Source organism: Crotalus tigris, unplaced genomic scaffold (genome assembly GCF_016545835.1).
Source record: "Crotalus tigris isolate CLP2741 ecotype Arizona unplaced genomic scaffold, ASM1654583v1 scf7180000017591.2836849, whole genome shotgun sequence".
NCBI lineage: Eukaryota > Metazoa > Chordata > Lepidosauria > Squamata > Viperidae > Crotalus > Crotalus tigris.
The window spans coordinates 1,820,352-1,844,923 of record NW_024096497.1 but is presented as its reverse complement, the minus strand read 5'-3'; the positions used below and the strand labels follow the sequence as shown (position 1 = coordinate 1,844,923).

Here is a 24,572-nt window from a genome sequence, read left to right as displayed (position 1 = left end):
AACAGGGCGAGTCTGTATGGCACAGGGCAGATTTCCTGTCCCATTAGTGACGTGTGCAGCCACCTATCAGTAAAAGCCCCTTTCTGTTTGACAGGTAAGCAGAGGAGAACACAGGCCTACTATTATACCTTGCAAGCCCATTTTCAGCAGAAGCTGCAAACGTGCCTGTGACTATGTTACAGAACTTGGGCTTTATGATATGCCTGGTAGGGGTTGCTGGAATTATTACATCTACTTGCATGAACCAGTGGAGCACACAAGATCTTACGAACAATCCTATCACGCAGGTCTATACTTTCCAGGGGTTATGGCGTACCTGCAGCACCGAGAGCAATGGTCTTACAGAGTGCCGCCCATATTTGACTATCCTTGGACTACCAGGTAGGAAATGCGCCTTAAGGTAGTTCAAAAGAATTTCAGGAATGAAATGAAAATGCTATTGAATTAGATGCTACCAAGACTTTCTCTTCTTTTGTACTCAGATTGCTCTTGACTGCGAGATTTGCATTTGATTCTTGGTATCTTGATCTCTTGACTAATGATATGCATTTCTAAGCAGATCCATCTGGCTAGTTTTGCTGCTTCTTTTCTCTACATTTAATAATATCTGCATTAAAATTTGAACAAACTGTTGCAATTCAAAGATTGTCTGGGGCCAAAAGTTGAATATATGAATGCATAAGTCACCAGGTAGCAACAGAAGCTAACATTTTTGCTATTTTATTGCTCCCAAAAATGGGAGAACAAAATGGAAAATGGAAAAGAAAATGGAACAAAATCTCATGGAAAATTAAAGATTTATAAGCCTACGTATCTTAAAGGAGTATTAAGATTAGTTTAGGTCTGTTATTTTATTGTTTGGAGTCACTTTATTGTTTGGAGTCACTCAAAGGTATTCTCAGTTTTGTTCCTGATGACCAGATCATGGAAAACAAAAGCACTTGTATATACCTTTGGCTCCTGTGTTTTAGGGAAACTGAAAAAGAGTCTGTAGTTTAATGTCAAATAATAATAATAATAATAATAATAATAATAATAATAATAATAATAATAATAATAATAATAATATCATCTTCACTGAAAAGACTTGTTTTTGGAAATACATTTTGTATTCTCTCAGCCATACAAAAGTTATAGAATTTCTTGTTTTTCTGAATACAATCTCAATATTTGTGATTCCTCAATCAGTTCTATTATCTAACATTATATAATGATAACTTTATGATTTATTATACAACAGTTGTGCTGGGGCTCAAGTAGGATGAGGCAGAAGTATATCTTCTCCATTGGAGAAGAGCTCCAGATCAGGGTACCACATTTGCTGCAGAGACTGCTGGGACACTGGAGGAAATCCAGGGAGCCGGAAGCTAAATTCGGACAGTTAACAAGGGCATTGGCAGAACTATTGGGGATGCCTAGTGTTGCTCAGGATAAAGATCCTCTTTAGGTTTCTTCCCTTGGACAGATATAAATTAAAAACTGATAGTTGTGTTCTATTCATTCAACCACAAAATGTGATGTTTGGTCTTGGAAAGAGAGGAAGTGGGAAAGGTGATATTTTAATGAAAGAAGTATCACAGGCACTAGTAAATGGCTAGAAACAGAGGCAAGTGAGAATAATGGAATCCGATGTTTATTTATTTAATTAAAAACACACAAACAAGATAAGACAGCTCTGACTAAGACAACCATATGAATGAAAACAGTAAAGATATGCTAAGCCTGATAGGGGATTCACAGGGACAATCTGTTTGTAGGCCTTCCACCAGAACCCAAGAGAGTGGGTGCTTTCTGTATCTCTGGATGCTGCTGCTACAGAGGGCAAAGGGTGTGACAGCGGCTTATATGACATTTTAATTGAAGGGACATGGAGAGCACTCACTCTGCCCAAATGTACCAGGTGGGCAGAAATGAGATAATATTTGATTATTTGTCTTCATTATCATAATGTTGCAGTTTTAATAGGTATATGTGCGTATTGCATTTTATTATTGATGTTCTTTTTAACTGTTCGTTGGGAGTTGCCGAGCTTAGATTAATTAAATGCATAGTGCACAGCCAGACTTAGACATTTAAATAACACAAATGTGCATTACATATATAAATATGATATAGATATAAATGTAACTGGACACACGCACACACATTAGTATAATATGTTTACACTAGCTTTTATTGTTTCCAGTCTTTACCTCCCATGATATTAGGTACTTCACAAATCCTACATTAAAACATTAAAAATGAGCTCTCAGAATAACAGTAAGATAAAACCAAGAGATAAATAAGCCACAAGCCTCAATCTAAAATGCTGCAATTATTTTGAATTCTCAAATTATGATTAAAAAGCAACATAAGTTTGGTCTAAGTCATCTCTTGTTAACTACTTTATGTCTCCCTGAACAAATGTCGCCAAGTGATGTTTTTGAGTATGCTTTAATATATACAGTAGGTGATGTGATTATAAGTTCCTTTCTTGGCTGAAGGGAAATACATTTTTGCTACCAATGTTTAACATTCAAAATAAGAAAACAAAGGCAGCTGTGAGGTAAAATATGAAATGTTGTATGTACTTCATTTCCCCTGTCTCTTAAATTAAGAAAGAATCACTTGAGAATAGACCTTGTTTTGAGGGAGATAGGAGGCAAAGCTATCATAGATTTCTTGACCAAAGTAGCACCAATGCACAAGCCAGGAGTGTTTTTTGTAAGGTTCAGCACCATGTAAATCTTTTTAATTAACTTGTCATCCTAAAGTCCTTACAGACAAAATCAATTAGCATGTAAATTCCTCACCCATAGAAATAGAGAAATCTTTTGATACTTTTTCTGTGTCTATGTTTGTTACTATTTGTGTGTTTCTGTATGTGTGTGTGTGTGTGTGTGTGTGTGCTCGTGTGAGCATTTCCACACTTATTTGTCTTCATGTTTATTTCTACTTTATAACCATTACTCTTAAGATAAAGGGAATGTGTCTGTGTATCTGTGGATATGCATTATATTTATATTTAATATATTTAAAATTATAATTTGTATATTTGAGAGACAGACTAATTTTTAAAGGTATAAAGAAACAAAAATTCTTTCTGCTTATATTGTTGTGTGTTATTTCTAATCTCTTGAGTATAGACACAAAATAATAGTCTTTCCAGTGGCATAGCTCCATTTTTAGCGAGAGGAGTAATGTGGGGGTGGGCTCTGATAGAGATGTCGTTTCCACCATTTAGAACAAATAATGGAAAGCAAAAGTAAAATAACTATAAAAAGTCATATTATAACAATGGTTATTGCTAAAGCAGTAAAAAATCCACAATTCAGAGGAATAAGCTTGCCTTAACTGAGTCCCACCCATTTCTGTATTAGAGCTACTTCACTTGCTTGGACATAGTTAATGGGTTTGCCAGTATTTCTATTATGAAGCCCTATTTATTATTCTGACAATGGCAATTTATATTATGAACAATAGTGTCATAGTGAATAAAAACAGTAAGGCTGGAGTAGAGTAGCCAGGCAACCTAAATGCATTTGCTTTCTCCATTATCTTCCTATACAACCCCTGCCCTTCCATTCCTATTTTCAAACAAAAACATCTTTGATTTTTTTTGAAAGACTGTATTTTCCAAATTATTAGTGGTTTACAAAGAAAAAAGATGTGCTAGTGAAAAATATATTTTAAAAGGAAAATTGTACTATACCTTTTGGTGTCACAATCCTGAAGCCATTTATACTGTTATAGAATATTGAATAGTCATACCTCAATCCTGGGAATTATACCCCAAATCAATACATGCTTAGCTAAGCAGCCATTAATTTACCCCCCAAAATCAAGTGTGATAGTTCTGATTCTTTCTTTCCCCATATCCCATGTTCTCTATGCTAGGTAATATAATTTGCCATTATCTACTTTAACTTTCACATGATGTCTTATACCTTACTAAATATGTATTGGAATCTGCAGGAATTTCAGTAGGATATTTCAAATCAAAGAAGGATTCTAGGACATTGTTGATTCTACTGCTGGTGTCTTCCACCTTGGTATGCTGAGCAGCAGAGTTAGTAGTAACAGTAAAGTAAAATTGGAAGGGACCTTGGAAGTCATCTAGTCCAACCCCCTGCTCAGGCAGGAAACCCTATACCATTTCGGACAAATGGCTGTCCAGTCTCTTCTTAAAAACTTCCAGTGTTGGAGCATTCACCGCTTCTGGAGGCAGGTTGTTCCACTGATTAATTGTTCTCCCTATCAGGAAGTTTCTCCTTAGTTCTAGGTTGCTTCTCTCTTCGGTTAGTTTCCACCTGTTGCTTCTTGTCCTGCCTTCAGGAGCTTTGGAAAATAGCTTGACTCCTTCTTCTTTGTGGCAGCCCCTAAGATATTGGAACACTGCTATCATGTCCCCCCTGGTCCTTCTCTTCATTAAACTAGACATACCCAATTCCAGCAGCCGTTCTTTATATATTTTAGCCCCCAGTCCCCTAATCATCTTCGTTGCTCTTCTCTGTACTCTTTCTAGAGTCACAACATCTTTTTTACATCGTGGTGACCAAAACTGGATGCAGTACTCCAAGTGTGGCCTTACCAAGACATTGTAAAGTGGTATTAACACTTCACGTGATCTTGATTCTATCCCTCTGTTAATGCAGCCTAGCACTGTGTTGGCCTTTTTGGCAGCTGCAGCACACTGTTGAGCAAGGTGCCACCTTTGTTGTACTTGTGCATTTGGTTTTTCTTGCCTAAATGTAGAACCTTGCTTTTTTCACCATTGAATTTCATTTTGTTAGATAGTGCCCAGTGTTCAAGGCTGTCCAAATCCTTCTGTATCTTAAGCCTGTCTTCTTGAGTGTTGTATTCCTGCCAGCTTGGTGTCATCTGCAAATTTGATGAGTTCCCCATTTATCCCCTTGTCCAAATCATTGATGAAGATGTTGAAGAGCATTGGGTCCAGAACAGAGCCCTGGGGCACCCGCTACACACTTCCCTCCATGTAGATGCAGTTCCATTGAGGACCACTTGCTGAGTACAGCCAGTCAGCCAGCTACAGATCTATCTAGTGGTGATGCTGTCTACCCCACATTTTTCTATCTTATCAAGTAGTAGGTTGTGATTTACTTTATCAAATGCCTTGCTGAAATCCAAGTAAATTATGTCCACAGCATTCCTCTAATCCACTAATTTTGTCACTTGGTCAAAGAATGCAATAAGATTTGTCTAGCATGATCTATTTTTGACAAGCCCATGTTGGCTTTTAGTAATGACTTTGTTTGCCTCTAGGTGTTTGTTGATTCGTTGTCTACTTGTATTTATTTGCATGAAGGTAAATTTCACCACCTAGGGAACCTTGTTTTCTTAGCGGGAATGTTTTCATTCATGTTGACCACCAAGGGAAACAAATGCAACATTGTTTGCAGCCCTGACATATTATCCTTTGATATGCTGCCTCAAGTCTGAAGATAATATTAAATCTTGAAAATAGCACTTGGTAAAACACCATGAATTTATTCAGTCCCCTTTCAAAGCCATCCAAATTAGTGCTATGACCTAATTTTATGGTAGTCAGTTCCACAACTCAATAATGGGCTGTGCTGCCTTTCTTATTTTTTTAACCTTCTTCCAGGCAGCTTTATCAAATGATTAGAAGTACTAGTATTTTGGAAGCGGTGAAAAAAAAAATCCTTATCCTCTTTTCCATTGCCATAGACCTTGTGGTTCTCTGTGGTCTTTTAATTTTTTTACAAACTCAAGAATCCCAAATGGTCCAGCTTCTTATTATAGAAAAAATTATCTCCCATTTATTTTGGTTGCTGAATTTCTTTCCAGGTGACTTATATCATTTTTAGTGTGGTGTCTCCAACTATATACCCTATTCCAGATATTAATGCATTATAGATTTATAAAGTATTATAACTATGCTAACTCTTTTGTTTTCTGTCCCATTCCTAATGATTTCTAGAGTGGAATCTGGTGCATCTTGGCAATTATTTTTTTTCACATAAAGAAAAATGATATTAGCCTTAGTTGGACCCTACCTTATACAACTCCCTGCTTATAGTAAAGGCCAAATACCAATCATGTTTGACACAATTTGACCAATCTTCTGTGTGTGCAATCAAACCCAGTTTTGCTCTAAAGATTTTCATAATATCTATGCAAGCTAGAACCTGTAATCTAGAGTCCACCTTGTAAATTAATATATCATTTCCTACATTCCACCAACTAGGACATACTTGCAAGTGGTCTGTCTTGCAAGACTGAGAAATTCATGGTTGGATGGAGCTAATCAGATTCTCAAAAGAAGAGAGATGTTTAAAGAACAAGATGCAATATTTGAAGCAGTATATAGATGTAGTGGAAGTAAAGATGGTTTCAAGGATAGAAAGGCATGGAGAGTTATACTAAATAGTGTTGCTTTAAATTTAGGATTGGGCTAATATTATTTTTGACTTTAATTTATTTTACTTCTATTTCTTATTCTCTTTTTGTGTTATGTGTAATATTGGAAAATGATGCAGTGAATAGACTAAAATTAAAATTAGGACTATAAAGTAGTAAAAAATGCTATAGAAATGATAAGAAGAAAAAATGTGATATACAAATACCAATGGATTTAAAGAAAGCAGCACACTTCTGTAAAATCTACAAAGGATGGGTGATGTCATAAATGTATTGTGATACATGTTCACAAACCTCCTAAACTTCCTTAATGAGGATTTTGCTTTGAATCTAAAAGTTATTTTGTTAAGGTAATGATATAAAACAGCTTTAAATGATACTAAAATATCATGTTGGATGCTTCCATGAGTTTTTCCATAAGATTCAAGACTGACTGAACCACCACTATTAAAAATTATTTCATTTGTCTTTCGGTATTTGTACTTCTCAAATGAAGTATTGTGTTTCCTTCCCAAATGAAGCCTCAAGGGCCTGTTATCTATTATCTGCTATAACACTGTTTTCTAAACAAAAAGCAATGTAAACAACAAAAGGATAAACAATCTGTAAAAAGCTCGCATTAATAACAATTACTAATCACATACAAATTAACATAATGTAATTTAATACAACTATGCTTCCCTTACAGACCTATCTACCCATTTTACAACATTCTGTGGATTCTTGGTCAACCATTTTTATGGATCAAATATTATATTTGCAGATATTTCAGCAAAATCATTTTTGATTCTAGATTCTAGATGTCACAAAATCATTTCCAAGTTTATTTCCTTATTTTTCATGATACTCCGTATATTTTTTAAAAACACTGATGATCCTCACAGGCATCCTTCCCCAATATTCTTCCATATAGTTAAGTTCTTATAAATATTGGCATGGCATTATGGCAGGATACTTGGTGAGAATGGACAAAATGGTGATCATTAAATTAAAGAATTATACTCCCAATGGCAATACATAGTTATGGTCTAGTGTAATTAAGGAATAAAATACTATTAAGTTCATGCATGATGTCTAAAATTGGAATTGCTTTATTTGCCATTCATTTGGAAAATAATGGCACTTCAAATTAAACATAATCAGAAACATTCAATATGTGGATCGTCAGACATTACTGAACTTCAGCTTTTATCATCATTCATCACTTGCTAGCAACAGAGGGAGTTGGAAACCAACAATATTTTCAGGACCACACAATATCCATCATTGATGGAGTTTGTTAACAGAATAAATACTGGTCATTCTGTAAATATAGGAAATCATTCCAGATTGGGGAACCCTTTGGTATTATTGGTCTCGTCCGTACTGCTGCATTTTTATAGAATATACAATGCCTAATGAGGATATGGGGGACCAAATGCAAAAAAGTACTTCTATACATGTGGAATGTGATAATTACATCTGCTCTCAGAATTAACTCCTAAACGAACCTGGCAATTTAACCCAAGACTTAAACTAAATAGTTTTCATATTTAAAGAATTATTTCATTTTTTTTAAAAAAAACATCCAGATTATCTCAGGGAATGTAATTATTCATCTTTCACTCTTCAGAAGGGTGGGGCATTTTTTTTCCAGGTTTGAACTGACTGGATGTCACCAAGTGGGAGTGTTCTGTATTTGCTAAAAACAAAGTCAACATGAGTTAACAGGTAGTTTTCTAGGAGCAGCCATGATAACATTCAAATGTTCCAATGGGTGCAGTGATTAGTATCAAAGACATGTTTGTCTGACAAATGGCTGATAAAAAAGGTGTGGGTTGCTGAAACTGGGATTAGGGTGTGGTTTTCCGACAAAGAACATGCCATATGAATTTGAATGTACAGCACAGTAACTGTTGCAGGATCCAGAACAATTCCTATCTGCAAGGGTAACTTCAAAATGAGACTCTTCCACCCTCACTCTTCCTATAATTTGTTAACTGGAACTCAGAATGAAGAGTACCTTGTTACTTAACTGTCACTGTTTTCTAATAAGAGTTTTTACATATACTTTGATTTAACTTTACAGAATGCCTATTTTGCATAGGAAACAACTTAGTGTTAAATCTGACCATGGAGACCATAAAATAGAATTGTCTCAGCAAAAGGATAAAATAATCAGATATCAAATGAGCATCCCTTACTGCACATCTTTCTCCTGTGATCTCAAACATGGGCTATCTGCAGCTCTTCCACAGTCTCGTTCCAAGTCCATTTAAGTCCAGTCAGATCTGCGTATAATATTATTTACAGTCTTTCACCAAGTTTCAATAACAGAATGTATTGTTTAAACATTAAAAGTTAAGATGAATCCTTTTCACCTTCAAAATTGAAAGGACAATTTGTTTCTGTACCTGCTTCCTTCCAATAAAGCACAGAGTTTAATGCCTGGCAACAGATATTTGAACAGTAGAATTGGCTACGAAAATGTTTGTAATTTACACTAAAAAGTTTTGTTTTGACTAGTCATCCACCCACTGTTGCTGATGTTAGCGCATGGTATTCTATTATTTTAGAGCTATGTTCTTCTCCCTTGATTAGGTTTTCTTATGGTCTTATTCATCAACACCATCATAATTAGGTTTTACATAAGCTTTCACATAATTTGTTATTTTGTAACAAATAGCAATAGTACTTAGGTTTATATACCACTTCACAGTGCTTTACAGCCTTCTGTAAACAGTTTACAGAGTCAGCATATTGCCTCCAACAATCTGGGCTCTCATTTTACTGACCTCAGAAGGATGGAAGGCTGAGTCAAATTTGAGCTCAGGATCAAACTGCTGGCAGTTGGCAGAATTAGCCTGCAATACTGCATTCTAATCACTGTGCCAGAAAGCATTCACAGAAAGATTAAAATTGTCCTCTGATAAATATAAGTTTTTGAATGACTAAGACCATTTTTTGGTTGTATCCAACACATATTCTCAAAATTTCAAATAGCCCCAAAATTTGTCTACCTTAAAAAATAGCCATATGAGTACATTAAATATGCTTTTATTGGGTTCTCCTCTAAGAATTTATTTCAACCGTTTTTTACCAAGATTTATTGATTCTCACATGCTTTAACATTTAAACTAGTATTTGTTAAAGACAAGATTAAGAACCATGTGGCTGGGTGGGTCCATTTCCTCTTACATGTGGCTAGATAGCCATTTAATTTGAGATATATGCAAAAAAGGTTAAGATCTGACAATGGTTCATTTGGAAATAATAAGAGGATCCACTACCATTTCACTAGGTTCATATATTCATACAGTGACTGCCCATCTCAGTTAGTTCTGGTTAGTTTACAACAGTTAAAAACAACCGCCAAATAAAACAAGTTATGTATTTATGTATCACAATTATAAACACTTAGCCTCAAGAGCTGGATTTGTTTCTGGGTCAGAGTTGAAGCACTGGAGTACAGATGAGCTGAAATCCAAGGGTAGGGGAGGCCTTTAACTCACCTCAAAGCTGTTTGACAAATTTATGTCAACTTGAAGAGCTACTTACTGAGGAAAAGAAATAGACTTCATGTCCTAATTCCTATATCTTTATGTTTTTTCAAAGAAGTCTTTATATAAAGATTTCTTTCTCAATACATGTGAGAGAATTTCTCATTCAGGCCAATGACATATGATGTGTCAGTAATTCATCTGTGGCTTTATATATCTATATTTATGGAACTATGGACAAATCATGTAGTTGTGCATATTTTTTATTTTCCAGTTATATGATGTTGGCATTAAAATCCATGTGAGAATTCATCTGCTGAACAGAAAAAGAATTCTAAGATCTTCCTTTAAAAATCACACAAAAATAAAATAAAATAGCAAAAAGGGAGTACCTGATCAGAGTCATTTTCCAGTGCTCTATAATCCATGGTTTATAAACATGTAGTCTGAATATATGTCAAAATACATTCAGTTATTATTACTACCATAATATAGTTGAGTTACTATGGCAATTTTCTGATGTCTTTATATGTTAAATTTCTTTAGTCTGAATCACAAAAACCCATTTCAAGTCAACCCTCTCCCATGCAGCCTCATTGGGTGACTTTGGACCAATCACTATTTGTCAGGCTAAGTTATTTAGAGAGTGTTGTGGACAAGAATTGGAAGAGAGAATGCTTTGTATGCAATCAAATTGGGCAGTATCTTACCCCAGTAACCTTGAGGTAAGATACTGTCCCATTTGAATCAATCAAGTAATCAGCAGGTACAATTGTTTCTGAAGAGCTAGTTTAGTGTAGCAGTTAAGGTACCAAGGTTGAGACTGGTTGATTGTGAGTTATAAAACTAGCTGAGATTGCTCAGCCCTAGGAAGAAGGCAACAGTTAACCAATTCCAAAAAGTCATGTCAAGAAAATGGCAGGAACTTATCCAGGCAATTGCCAGGAATAAATGCTAACTCAAAGTAATCTCTCCACCATAGGTTTTATTATTAATTTTTAATTAAATACTAGATAATTTAATTTCATTTTGAATAGGTACAATGTTACACTTCACAAAGAATAAAAACACTCTCAAAGCAATTCTAACCATGCACACAATATTAGGAACAGAAATGAATAAAAGCAGCAGGGAACATTAAACATATATTGAGTTCGGTAAAAGTGCTAAAGTCTAGCATCTAATTACAGATTATTTTGTAAATTCAGTAGAAAAGCTAAGTGAATGCCATGGAAAATAAATAATTTAGAATTTTAAAAAAGCAATTAGTTAATGAGGCTTCCCCTATCTTTGCTTTAAAATTGCTCTTTCTATCAGGCTGACCAGCCAAGTTTCTTTCATGGGGAGGGAATGTTAGTAAGGTTTTGGGTGCTGGTTTCAAAATGTAAGTAAACCACTATGGGAGAAAATTGTTTTTAAAGTAATTTATTTAAAATTAATCCCAGAATTTTAACAAGCCATGCAACTAATACAATGAAGGCTAATCACATGAGTCTATTATTTAGAGCTCATTAATATCTGCATTTTGCATTAAGTTACAGTTTCCAAAGTGACTAAAACATGGTTCAGTCTGAATGTCATGAACATACTGATAACTTAGATAAGGCAAACGCTGTACAGACAGGACTACAGTTAAATAACTAATCATAACTAATAGAAAGTACTTCTGACTATTTTTCGAGGTGAAAATCAGAGACTGTTTTATAATGATTTTAAATGCCTTCCAGACACTTACCATATGCAACCTGATCTTACTGAATGAGATCAATTGAAGGAATTATGGGATTGTGTAGGCATGAGATTTTTGTGGACCATAGGCACTTTTGCTTTCATGGGCAGCATTCTCCATAAATAGAATAGTATTAAAATTATACTTCATATGATTTTCTATATTCTCTTGGGAGCATTTAATATATGATTGAGCTCTTGGAATTATTATTTATTAGTATTTTATGTATCTGTATTCTATATATGTTTATATTTTCAATGCTGAAAGGCAAGGCATGAAATTAAATAGCTCAAATAGCTACTTAATTTTCATTCTTTCTGACTTAAGCAAATTAAAGTATTTTCCTGGGTCTTAGATACTGTGCTTATTGTGCCTGATAGAAATGTCAGCCCTAGTTGGAATACTCTCATGATCAAATGTCCTAACTGTTCAGCACGCCTACACAAGAGCAGCTATTGACACGTTAATGTTTAATTTCAGAATGTGCTTATCAAATGTTGCAGATGTGATGCCAATGAGAATAATTATAGCACAGTAGTGCTCTATGGGTGGGAAATTTGTGAATAAGCTTAGGGGAACTCCTAAATGGTTTGTTATACAGATGACTTTCCTTATTTAAAATAAGTTGTAAACTCCAACATATCAAGTTACCCTACACCCAGTATCTCCATCTTTTTGCAATTATTTTTATTGAAATCGTTTGTTTTTCATGTTTTTATGAGCTGCTGAGGATTGTGGTTCATAATATGATCAGCTACAGTATATAATTCTTATAAATGCATAAATAAAATTAAAACTCATTTTTTCATTGTTCAATGTTACATCAATGTAATTATACCACTCTAATTTAAGAATAATTCCCAAGATCCTAAATCACTCAATTTCTTTAATGTGGATTAGAGACTGTTTCACCCAAATAAGTCTCCCAAAACATCAAACTGCACATTATTTAACAGTTAATAACATGGACATAATGTTAAATTACAATGCTTTATAAAAGTAGAATAAGGCAAAACAAAATTAGGTTTTAATAACATTATTGAGAAAGATCATTATAACAAAAATGAGCATAAATATATTGTTCTTATCTCTTTTGTCATAATAATCTAATTCATATTGTGTCAGACTCATGATGCTAAACAAAAAAATTCAGTAGGTGTATGTATAATGAGTCTACAAAACACTTTATCAGAGAAAGTTGCCTATCAGTTGATCTAGATGGACTATTGGAGGAAATAGTAAGAAAAGTTCTAGTTTCTAGTCTAGCGCCACCAGCCTGAGACATTCAACACTTTCACCAGGAGTGAAACTGCTTTATCTTGTAAAAACAGGTTGAGCAAACAAAACTTATTAATGGCAACTGTTTGATAAGGGCTGCCACAATCACAATTTGCTAGTACAGTGAAGGGGACTTTGGCATTACCTTAAGCTTTGGTAGCAGAAGGAAATATGTCTACCACACTTTGTCAAGTGATGGGCTTTTTTGTCGCAGCCCTTGGGTTTGCGGGCTGTATTGTAGCCACAGCGATGGATCCATGGAGCACCCAGGATTTATACAATAACCCAGTGACATCGTTATTCCTGTATCAAGGCCTTTGGAGGACTTGTGTGAGTCAGAGTTCAGGTCTTACTGAGTGTCGGCCTTATTATACAATTCTTGGGCTTCCAGGTATGGCCAAAATTACCGCAGACATAAAATGAAAGCAAACGCTTTTTGTAACCTGGCAAATACAATATTTTAAACAGCTTGCTTATACTGTATAAATGAGCATGATATTGACTACAATAAGTAGATAGGTGTACTTATAAGGGTATGGTTGTCATTACAAAACTAGCGCATAGAAAATACTAATGTTTAAACCTAGTTACTATTACAAAGAAGAAGTCAAAAATGTTAAAGTTGTTAGGTTTCTTTCTGGGCCTGTTTTAATTTGTTATGTTAAGATTAATTTAATATATTATTGAATTATTATCTACTTATTTGAATAAAATGCATCAACTTTCTCCCTCCCAGGATAGTCTGATATTTTCCACTGTGAAAAGTAGATTGCTGGCCTTAAAATATTAGAGAATAAAACAATGTTATTTTAATTTTTTAAAACTTCTAAAGTTTTATCAGAATTTATCATGGTATTAATGTGCCTAACTCATGAGGATATGTACTTGACGGAAGTTAGATATACACACACATCAGTTATGAAAAAAGAACTTGATCTAACATTTGAGTTGTACAAATACCCTAGACATTATAAAACAACTCTGAGATCAATAAACTTTTAGAAAAAGCTCAATGAAATGCATCTATTAGAATAATTTTGTTTTTGTCTGGCATGTTTTTTTCTTCCTATGGGCGCATATCTCTTTTTTGCGGACTGTTCTTTTTTATTGTTCTAGATTTTTATTGTACAAAGTACCCTCAGTGGATGATTCTCATTATAAATATATGTATTTACATACATGTTAGGAATTTTAACTTGAAATTTAAATTACAAATCTAATTTACAGAAAGTCTTCTAGTGGTCTTATTTAAGTGCTAACATAAAATCAGTGTGATTTGGTTTTAGTTTAGTATGATACACTTTGTTTCATATTACTAGTTTTTATTTATTTATTTACTTATTTATTTATTATTTATTTTGCTGGATGTATTTGTTTTCTCATCAGAAAGATATTGTGTACTTGGAATTATTGGACAGGAGTATGATGAATAAAGTAGTTGTGAGCTAGACTGAGATTCTATTAATCTTAATGTTAGTGATTTACTAACAAATGTTATAATGGTTCCCTTTTTCAAATACATTTTGAGATTTAATAGGTTAGTTTTGCAGTAAACATTTCTATAAATAATAATTCTGAAATTCATCACAGCCCTATTTATTGAAAAGGATGCAAACCCCACAAAATATTATTTTGGTATCACAAAATGAATTTAGAAATGGCAGAGAGGGAATAACAATATATGCTGAAATGAAGTTCTACATCATTTTGGTTCTAAGTATACTTCTAAATAATAATTATCAAACAACAACATAATCTGTATAAAATGCAGTAAGTTTCTTATGTAATTCTATGTAAAAAGTATCAATTTTACTTGGTTGTTTACAATAATATCACAATACAATACAATAATTATTAAAAGAAAACAAACTATTGTATTAGGCACTGAGAAGTTAGAAGTTATTTTTAGCAAATGAGTTATATATTTTTTCTTTGTGAAGGAACAAATAAATCAATAGTAAAGATCTTTCATAACAGGAAGAATGGGAATAATATGAGTTCTTGATAAATATGCCTTCCAGAATTACTAGAGTCATCATCTCAACATTTATAAGCTATGCAAATCTAACTCTGGCCTTCTATTAATTTTAAACATTGAACTGTTACTGAAGCAACAGGAAAGAAGAAAGGAAGTCAACCCAAACTGAATTAAATTATGTTCATAACAGACAATTTACACATTATAATTTTGAAAAAATAGCACATAAACATGCAACTCATCTAGTGATTAACAAAGTATGCCAGAAAACTTCTGTTTTTTAGTTCTTGTTTGAATATGTTTTATTTCTGAATTTACAGTCCCGTGTTATACATGTCTTTACAGAAGTAGGATCCAATGCTTATAATTCCCCCTCAATTAAGTATATGCATGACTATGGTATGGCAGAACAGTCCAAAATTGGATTAAAAGAAGAGCAAAACAGTAGAACTTTTGCTTCTTTTCCAGTGTATGGAAGCAATAGGCCAGAAAATGCTTTTTATCTGGCAGATATATTTCCAGTTTTCCAGTTTTCATATTAGCAGTAATGATACAAAAGCTGAAGCTTGTGAGGTATGTACCCCTGATTTTTATGTCCCAGAAAGAGAAAGAGATTTTACAAATTAGGGACTAATGGCAAGATTTCCAAGGTCAGGAAAAAAAACAGCTAAATACCAGTTAAACTGAAAATGTGGAAGGAAGTTGTATTGGATTTATCTCTGCACGCTTTCCTATGTGCTGCTAGATGTACAACATTTTCATTTGAGAACTGTACTGGTTACTAATTGGCTTCAGTAGAATTCAAGGGGTTGGTTGTTGCCTTTACAGAACTTCAGGGTTCCAGCCCTGGATAATTGAAATATTAATATAAATATAACATTATATAAATGATTATTTAATCACCAAATAATTTGATTTTTTGGAGGAGAAAAGCATTGTAAAGCTGATATGATATAAGACTCCAAATGTGGTTATGCCAGGTTGCTACAAGTTGGAAAATAACAATAATAAAAACCAAGGGACATTTCAGGTTCCAGGTGCTATATGCAAACATAAAATTGATAAGAGATACACGTACAGACTTACAATCTAACTGTTGTTCTACCAGGAAAAATGGATACACCTGAAAAGAAGTTATGAATGTGAACATTGTTGAAAGAGACTTGGCATTTGCTTCCTAAGTCTAGCTGTTTCCTTCTTTCCTATGAATATTCTACACTAGCTTTGCCTAAATTTCAGCCTAGATCAGCATCTAGCTGCTGACCATTATGACCATTATGGCTATGACAGATACTTCCAGGGAATTAACATTCAGATACTTCTAGATACAAAAATCTCATGTGTGTGTGTGTGTGTTTAAAAATTAATTTGACATATTTTGTATCTTTTTTTGATGGTCACCACTCATAGTTACTTTTCATGAGATGGGCACACATATAAATTTGATAATTAAATAAATACATGCTTTGTTAGATAGTTCAAGGCAGCAGAGATTCTGCTTGTCAGCCTACCAGCAGCTGACATTCATTGAGAAAAGGCCTTTGAAGATGATAATAGTGAATAGTTTTCCTGAATTTATCTACTCTCTCCTTTGAAATTCCTCAACACTAATGTCCATTATCGTTGTGACAGCAAACTGATTATTCAGTTTTCTCTAAAGTAATTCCTACCAGTCCTGAGTCTATGGTAAAAGAACTTCATTGTTATCTTCAGAATTTTGAACAATTTTTTAATGTATTCATTCACTTGAAACTTTTTTTCTCCATGTTTTCTCTACTATTTTCTTCTTCTTTTTGATAGCTATGCTCCAGGCTGTAAGAGCACTGATGATCGTAGGCATTGTGCTGGGTGCTTTTGGTCTCTTGGTGGCTACTTTTTCCCTGAAATGTTTACGGATGGGCAACATGGAAGACTCTGCAAAGGCAAGCATGACTTTGGCTGCTGGAGTCATGTGCATTGTGTCTGGTGAGTTAGAGTTTCCATTGGGCTCAAAGATGCCATCTATTTTTAAAGAGGTATTTGAAATTAAGAGGTGGTGAACATTTTAAAATGTTTTAAGTAGTCTCAAGGACTGTTAGTTAACCATATCCCCCCCCCCGTTTCCCAATCACTAAAAATTGCATAAGGTTCCTATAAACTTACGTTAGCAGGCCAGTTTTCATATCCATTTCAAATAGGCATTTACGGCTTTAGTAATGAATCATCATTGGTCTTATGAGAACCATATCAGACGATCACATCTCAGACACCTTCTCATATTTGAGGCTGCAGAGAATTGCAATGAAAAAGATTTTTTGTGAAAAGGTCATCACATGTACTGACACCCACCCCTTCAGCTACAAATGCTGACCAAACTACCATCATCGCACCCTCCATTCACTGCTAGCCCATTGTGAAGATTTCAGGGAAGGGGGTAGAGAGGATTGTTGCCTGCTATTTCCTATATTGCTGTGTATCTTGCTTATAATGATTTCAATCAATTTCACAGTCTGTTTTAAAGTATTTATTGAGAAAATGACTGACAGAATTCCCCTGGATGTTCTAAATGCAGTACAATATCAGAGGATGCAAGAGTTAGAAGGGACTTTGAAAATCGTCTAGTTCAATCTTGTGCTGAGTACAGGAATCCACTATTATGCATGCCAAATAGAAGACCATTTAGACTCTACTTTAATAACTCTTTGGAAGATGACTTTATAATCCCTCAGTGCAGTCTATTTTACTTACTTCTTCTCAGGAAGTAAGATGTCCTGATGTCTAGCTCAATTTTTTTTAATGCAAGTCCATTGTTCAATGTTTTTATTTCCTTTTGGAACAACTCTGTACAATTGTGTCCATCTTGTGCATGATAGCTGTTCAGTACTTGAAGATAGGTCTAATGTCTTCTTGAATTCTTCTTAGTTGCTACCCTCTGAACACACTCCAGTTGTCATTGTCCTTCCTAAAATGTGGTGCCCAGTACTGGATGATAAATTCTAGGTCCAATTTGACCAACACAGAATAGAAGGGAACAATAATTTAATGTTTGGTTTCTAGCAAAACTCAGGGTAATGGTACTGATGTGATTCAAGGACAGCTGCATTTGCTCCTATGTAGTACTTCAGTGTATAGTGTATAATTAGAAATCTAGTGAACTGGACACCTTTTCATTCACTTGTGTTATAAATTGATAAAAGGTGTTCTTTGCTGGATTGGATCCATAGTTTATCTATATATCATTACCCAATTCAGTAATTGATAAGCAAAGCCCCCTGGGACTCTCATAAACAGAGTATGAAGATAATTGGTCACTGTTCCTTCCTAGCTATAGATGATCATGGTTTGAGGATAGACTATGTGACTAATAGCATGACTAATTTGTAAAAAAAAAAAATTGCTGGAACTCATGTATAGCTCTGGCTCCAGTCGAAAGCCCTTTACAGAGTGGGGGAGAGCTTTAGGGAGCTTCCAATGTACAGATCACGTGAGTAGCATCCGCTGACTGATGCCATTGCTGCGGCTTTTGAGAGGCTGCTTGTTTGGAGCCAACATGTCTTCGTTCTCCTCTGCCTCTGATGACCCAGAGGCTTCCTCCAGAGCCAGAGTGACCAAGGCGGTGGTGCTGCTGCTTTGAGAGCATGCCTGGTCACTCAAAGAGATTTGCTCCAGGAGTCAGTCTTAGTCCCTGGTGGCCAACATGGGGGTGAGGACAGGCAATGGTGGTGAGGGTGGCCCCATGAACCAAGGCAGAGATGAGGGTCTGCTTTCAGGGCATGAAAGTGTTTCCAGGTCGACCTTCAATGCCCCTGATTTTCCCGGGCAGCTTCCTTTTACCAAGCTAGAGCTTTACTCGTGCTGGCAGCTTAGAAGGAGCCAGTTCTTCCCTTCAAAGAAAGAATAGCTATGCTATTCTTAAACTTCACAAACATTGCAATGAAGTAAACTTGCCCAAAATAAATTGTGTCAGCATATTTCCTGAGAAATAGAGCTTTAATCTAGTAAAGTAAGTGGAGGTTAAAAAAAAATCAGTTGCATGATCATGCCCTGTTTGTAATTACATAGTAAATAAAAAAGGTTTTTAAAGTTTTGATAAGCTACAGAGTCGTTGGACCTAATACTAAGGATCTCTGTTCTTTTTGATAGGTATCTGTGCTATCTGTGGAGTATCTGTTTTCGCCAACATGCTTGTCACAGACTACTGGATGTCAACAGCTAATATGTACCAACCAGGAATGATGCAGTCACTCTCAGTAAGGTAATTTCAGCCCACAGTGCTTAGAAGGAAAATGTTGTTGCTGTTTTCCTAATATCAGCACTGAAATAGTAAGCTCATTTTAATAATCTTTTCACTCTCCGTGTAATGGGCTGTGAGAATAACCTCGAGGAACAGGAAGAAGAACCGCAATCAGGACTACAATCAGATAAATGAAATTTCCAAAGCAAAATTGTAATTCATCTATTAAGCCTTGGCTTTTCCCCCAGGCATTTGGACCCAGACTTGACAAGGCAGTGCCTTTTGGTCATCATTTTATATTTTATATATTGAAGTTTTATTAACATTGCATGGTTACTTTTTTTTCCTGTGTATTCTTTGTTTCTCTTATATGTTGCCCAGAGTCAATGCTTGAGTTTGGAAGCCCTAACAAACACATATTAAAATTATCTATTTAAACCCCATTAACATGATTAATATATGTAATATTTTTTTCTACCCTCTCATGTTAGAAATTATAATTTGGTAGCATTTGGGGAAGAGATTCTGGGAGTCACATTCAAGTTAATCAGGAGCTGCATACGATGTATGGGGGAGGGGCTGCTTTAGTCATATTGCAGCTAGTAGGGTAAATTAGACATCCCAGATTTAAGCCCATCTGATTTCAGTGGAATTAATCCAGAACTATTTTAGTTTGGCCCAGTTTATTTAGAAAATTAAGTCCTGCCTTTTAATTTTGCAGATACACATTTGGTGCTGCTCTCTTTGTGGGATGGGTTGCTGGAGGCCTGGCCTTTGTGGGAGGCATTTTGATGTGTGTTGCTTGCCGAGGACTGGTACCCGAGGAGACCCAGTGAGTGCCTATTCTTATATGTTGTATGTTGTGTAACAAAGGACTATGGAAGATTCTTTTCAGTTATTCTATCTTTTTTTAAAAAAAATATGATCCACTTCTACAGAAAGAGGAGAAAAAGTAGTTCTCAGCAATAATAATCAACAAGCAATGTTTAAAATCAGAAGCAGGAGATAATCAAGACAGTACTTAAATGACAGTTCTGGAAAAAACTACGGCATATAAATTTGTTTCAGTATTAACTGTCCGTATATTGCTTTTTCCTTCTAGTTGATTTCTTTAGTAGATATCCAGTAAAGGCCAACTTTTATAAACTCCTAGAAAGTCACATTTAATGTGGGAAAAAGATCAGATTATTAATATGTTTTCAAATGTAATTCAGGTAGATAACCCATTCAGATGGACAATGAGGTTGCTTATACAAATGAAGTTTTAGGCATGCAAATTTCTCCCACAATAACATCACAATAAGACCAGCTCTTTAGTGATGAAGCTTGACTTTATATGGCTAAGCCACCCTATTCCCTGTAAAGCTTGCAAAGCTCCAAAAAAACACCCCATTCTCCTCTCCTTTTCCAGTTGATTATCTATCATTTTAGTGTTGGAACATTTTGTTATTTTCATTGACTTTTTTCATTTTCATGTAATGCTTGGAGCAATGTTATGTTGGGCAAATGGGGCAATGTTAGAAAATTAAAGTAGTGAGTAGCTACTTGGCATTGGCATTGTTGCCCAAGCCTGTGAACAAGGATGGGACAAATTGTGACATTAGTGTGGAGTCTCTCAGTTGGGTGGAGATAATTGATTGCCTAGTTCTAAATAGGTATATAAAGCCTACATAGTTTTAATTTATTGTGACTGAGAGAGAATACTGGTAAGTAAGAAAGACCTTGGGAGACTGGACAAAGAGATGTTGCCAAAGAAAGGCAGATAAAAGACAGATTAACTTGTAACTCAGAAAAGACTCTACCTAGTTTCCTTGCTATAAAGGAGACAGGCAGAGAGAAATGTACTTTCAGATTTGCAAGATTCTGTCAAAAAAATTTGGAATAAAGTAAAATTAGATCATCTGGCTGTATGGTTTACCGTGGGAAGCTGACAGAGGGCCATTAATATTATATTTGTTATGTAGACCCTGGATATTTATGAAATGTAGAGAACTGTACTGAAAAGAACAGTGCAGATGTTGTTGTTGTTGTTATTGTTAATAATAATAATAATAATAATAATAATAATAATAATAATAATAATAATAATAATGTTGGAAGGGATCTTGTAGGTCTTCTAGTCCAACCCCCTGTTCAGGCAGGAAACCCTATACCATTTCAGACAAATGGTTATTCAGACAGATAACTCCAGGATAGGCTTCCACTTCCACTAAATGACACCTTGATTTACTTCTCTTTCAGTTACAAGGCAGTCTCCTACAAGTCTGCTGGGTATAAATCTGGAACTGCTTATGAAACCAAGAAGACTCCTGTAATGGATAATAATACTGTCAAAAGTGATGAAGGAAGACGTTCCTACCCTTCAAAATATGACTATGTATAGAAATTGCCTGTTATTATATGGCTCCACACTCAATTTGTTAAAACTTTAGCTTTAGTCCAAACTAAGAGCAAAGTGCTAATGGTACTGCTCATCTCTCTTTGAATTATTCTTGAGTTTGTCTTTATGATGCTGGAAATCTCTTCTCTAGTTGTTTATTAATGTTTGCTTTATGACTGTAAATATTGTGGTAAGCTTGAAATGAATTGATTATATCCCCCTGAAAATAATTGCTTTCTTTTCAAAGAGAGTTGAAAACACTCCATTGACAATTTACTATATTTTAAATAGGTGTAACTATATAGTAAAAAACCGGAGCATCATTGCAGTGTACAATATTGAATCTATTACAGGTTCATGCTTTGAGACTTTATAACAGTGTTTTTCAAAGTTTTAAAGTTTTGGGAACTTTAAGATTCATGGACTTCAACTCACAAATTCCCATGTTGGCTAAGGAATTCTAGGTGTTAAAGTCCACATATTTTAAAGTTCCCAAGCTTGAAAAACACAGCTTTACAGTTTTGGACATACTTTGATAAACTACTTGGATGTTTTTCCTAAATCGTTCAAAATTCAATCCAAGTTAAGAAAAATATTTTATTTTAATTTCTAAAAATAATATATAACATTAGAATTAATTTAGGGTGAATATGAAGTAGGATTAATTGCTAAAACAAATACCCTTGCTCTATTTCAACAAATATTATGTCCTAGTGTGTTTTCTTCTTATTTCATTCATTCTTAAAAAAACCTGATATAATAAGATGTCAATTGTTCTAGCTTGCTTATAGCAAATGTTTCCTTTATTTTTGAATACACTTTCAGCCATGCATCTTGTATGATACAATTATCTTGTCATTCTTACACTTGAGTCTTGAATACTCTACTGACAAAATAAATTTGCAACATTAGTATCACATCATATTTTCTTGAGAGTGTATTACTAAGGTAACATTGGTCTGCATCATCCTATCTTCTTGTTTAGGATGCTACAGATGGAAAATAGCAAACTCAAAAGTTAGACCATTTCTTATCCCCTGATAGTATTTTGGATGTATAGGTGTTTTTTTTTTTTTTTTTTGCTAAATTTCTCTTTTGAATTAAGTTGCAAATGTTTATAATCAGCAGAAACTTCAAAGAAATCTAGAGACTTGTATTCATGCTTATGTTTTCTAGTGCAGTTTTCCTTTCCCACATAATTTTGGAGGCATTTTTAATAGAATATATTTTGTGAGTTTGTTTTTTCCAATATACACTTTTTAACATTGTTTTATATTACTTCATTTTAAAACTGGCTTAAGTGTTCACATGGTTTTTTCTACATTTTATGACGGTTCAAGATCTGTATAATCATTCAGACATTCCGATGGGCCATATTTCTCACTCTATTCTAATGATCATCAACTTTCTTCAATAGCTAGTAGTTTTGAGTTTAAGTGCACATAAAATATAAAGGCAAAATAACTAAAATAAATGTTTTGAATTTGGGTTGTTTAACATGCATAGAATTGTAACTTAGTTAAAATTCTTTTGATAGATATTATCTTAATAGTTATTAATTTGACAAATGTTAATGCTACTGTTTTGTGTTCCATTTCCAATAATAAAACTTCATTATTGCCATTATTCCAAAAATATTGACTGCCACCTGTTGTGTTTAAAATTAATAACATGTCTGAAAATTGTGCAGTTCTATTATTTTCATAATGCAAATCAAACTTTACAGAATTTTCCATAAGAAGTTAAAAATCTGAGTGTCCATCTGATTTTTGAAGGAATGATGTGAGAGAGGTCTACAGTATGTGACTTCATCAAAATTACATTATATTCAATTTTGTCAAAAGAAAACAAAGCAAATGAACTCTTGATGGCCACTAAAGTTGCAGGAAGAAAGAATAGTGCTGTTAGTTTCTCTGTTGAAACTATGGACTGAAGGAATAAAACATGTTCCATAACTCATGGATTATCCAACACAAATCATATTATAGTAGAAAAATATAGGTATACTTTTTGAACTACTCTTTTAGTATCTCTTAATTAATGTAACAGCCTTTCAACATACATTAATTAATGTAACAGCTTTTCTTCTTCCAGCATTTCTTCTTCCAGTGCAGGCATGTCAAACTGCTGGCCTGCGGCCAGATGCGTCATGCAGAAACAGCGCCCACTCCATTGCCAGCAATTGGGAAAAAGTCATGATATGTCACGCAACATCATGTGACATCGCGAGTTTGACATGCCTTAGTTTCACTTTTTCTTACTCTTAACTTAGGGAGTCCAAAGCATAGTCATACTCATTCCAACTCATCCATTTAGTCTAATGTAATAGTTTAGCATTATATAATGAGTTGTGAATCTATGCTGGCAGTCATTTAGTGGTCTTTAGTCAAGTGACTTATGCTGACAGGATCTTTTATTATTTTATTAATACATTTCATATTGACTTATTTCCACAAAATTGATTATATAGGTCTCTTTGTATGTTAAAAATATTGAATGTTTGCTTACTATATTACTTTAAGAATCTATATTAGTGTTTCTTCTTTCTGAGCTAAACCAGCACTTTTTTTTTCTCTCTCTCTCTCTGTGTATGTGTGTTACTATTGTTATAGTCATGCATTTTGTACTACAGTAAAAAGGGAAGGAAATTTGCTTTTGTTCTTTGTGTCTTCCTTTAAAATTACTATAAAGTTCTTTATACAATGCAAATAATGGGACTCCAAGTTTTGGCAGTCATTGTTTGGCAGTATTAATTTTAAAAAATCTGAGGATTCTTGATCCCATAAGAAAACAAATATGTTGGATAATAGTAGAAATGTGGGCTTCCAAGCTTCGGTTTTCCTAGAATTTTTCTGAAGCGGCTGAAATAGTTTCAAGTTTAACAATAGGAATGCTTCTGCTGCATTTTGACATGCAGTAATAATAACCCTTTAAAATACTCATACTTCACTGTTTTGTTCCCCTTTAGGGAGCTCTAAACAGTAGCCTACTGAGAATCTGAGCATTCAGCCAATTACACTATGCACATTCCTCCTAGGATGTTACAAAAGAGATAACATGCTTATATTTTTGTCTTTAGCACTACAGATTTGCCATGGCACTGTTTGAGATACACTAGCTAGGTGCCAATAATA

General features: G+C 34.4%; 1 protein-coding gene across 2 annotated transcripts; it reads left to right on the top strand.

The window, feature by feature from the left end:
- The first annotated feature begins 77 nt into the window (after positions 1 to 77).
- CLDN18 (claudin 18) lies at positions 78 to 23,073 on the top strand. 2 transcript variants are annotated; one of them, XM_039364119.1, is made up of 5 exons: positions 78 to 381; positions 16,646 to 16,810; positions 18,968 to 19,079; positions 19,780 to 19,890; positions 21,300 to 23,073. In XM_039364119.1, the coding sequence occupies exons 1-5, from the start codon at positions 174 to 176 to the stop codon at positions 21,439 to 21,441; spliced, it is 738 nt and encodes a 245-aa protein (XP_039220053.1). In that variant the 5' UTR covers positions 78 to 173; the 3' UTR covers positions 21,442 to 23,073. The 2 variants fall into 2 exon arrangements, with proteins under 2 accessions (XP_039220053.1, XP_039220046.1); XM_039364112.1 differs by lacking the exon at positions 78 to 381 and adding an exon at positions 13,039 to 13,258.
- Positions 23,074 to 24,572: the final 1,499 nt, after the last annotated feature.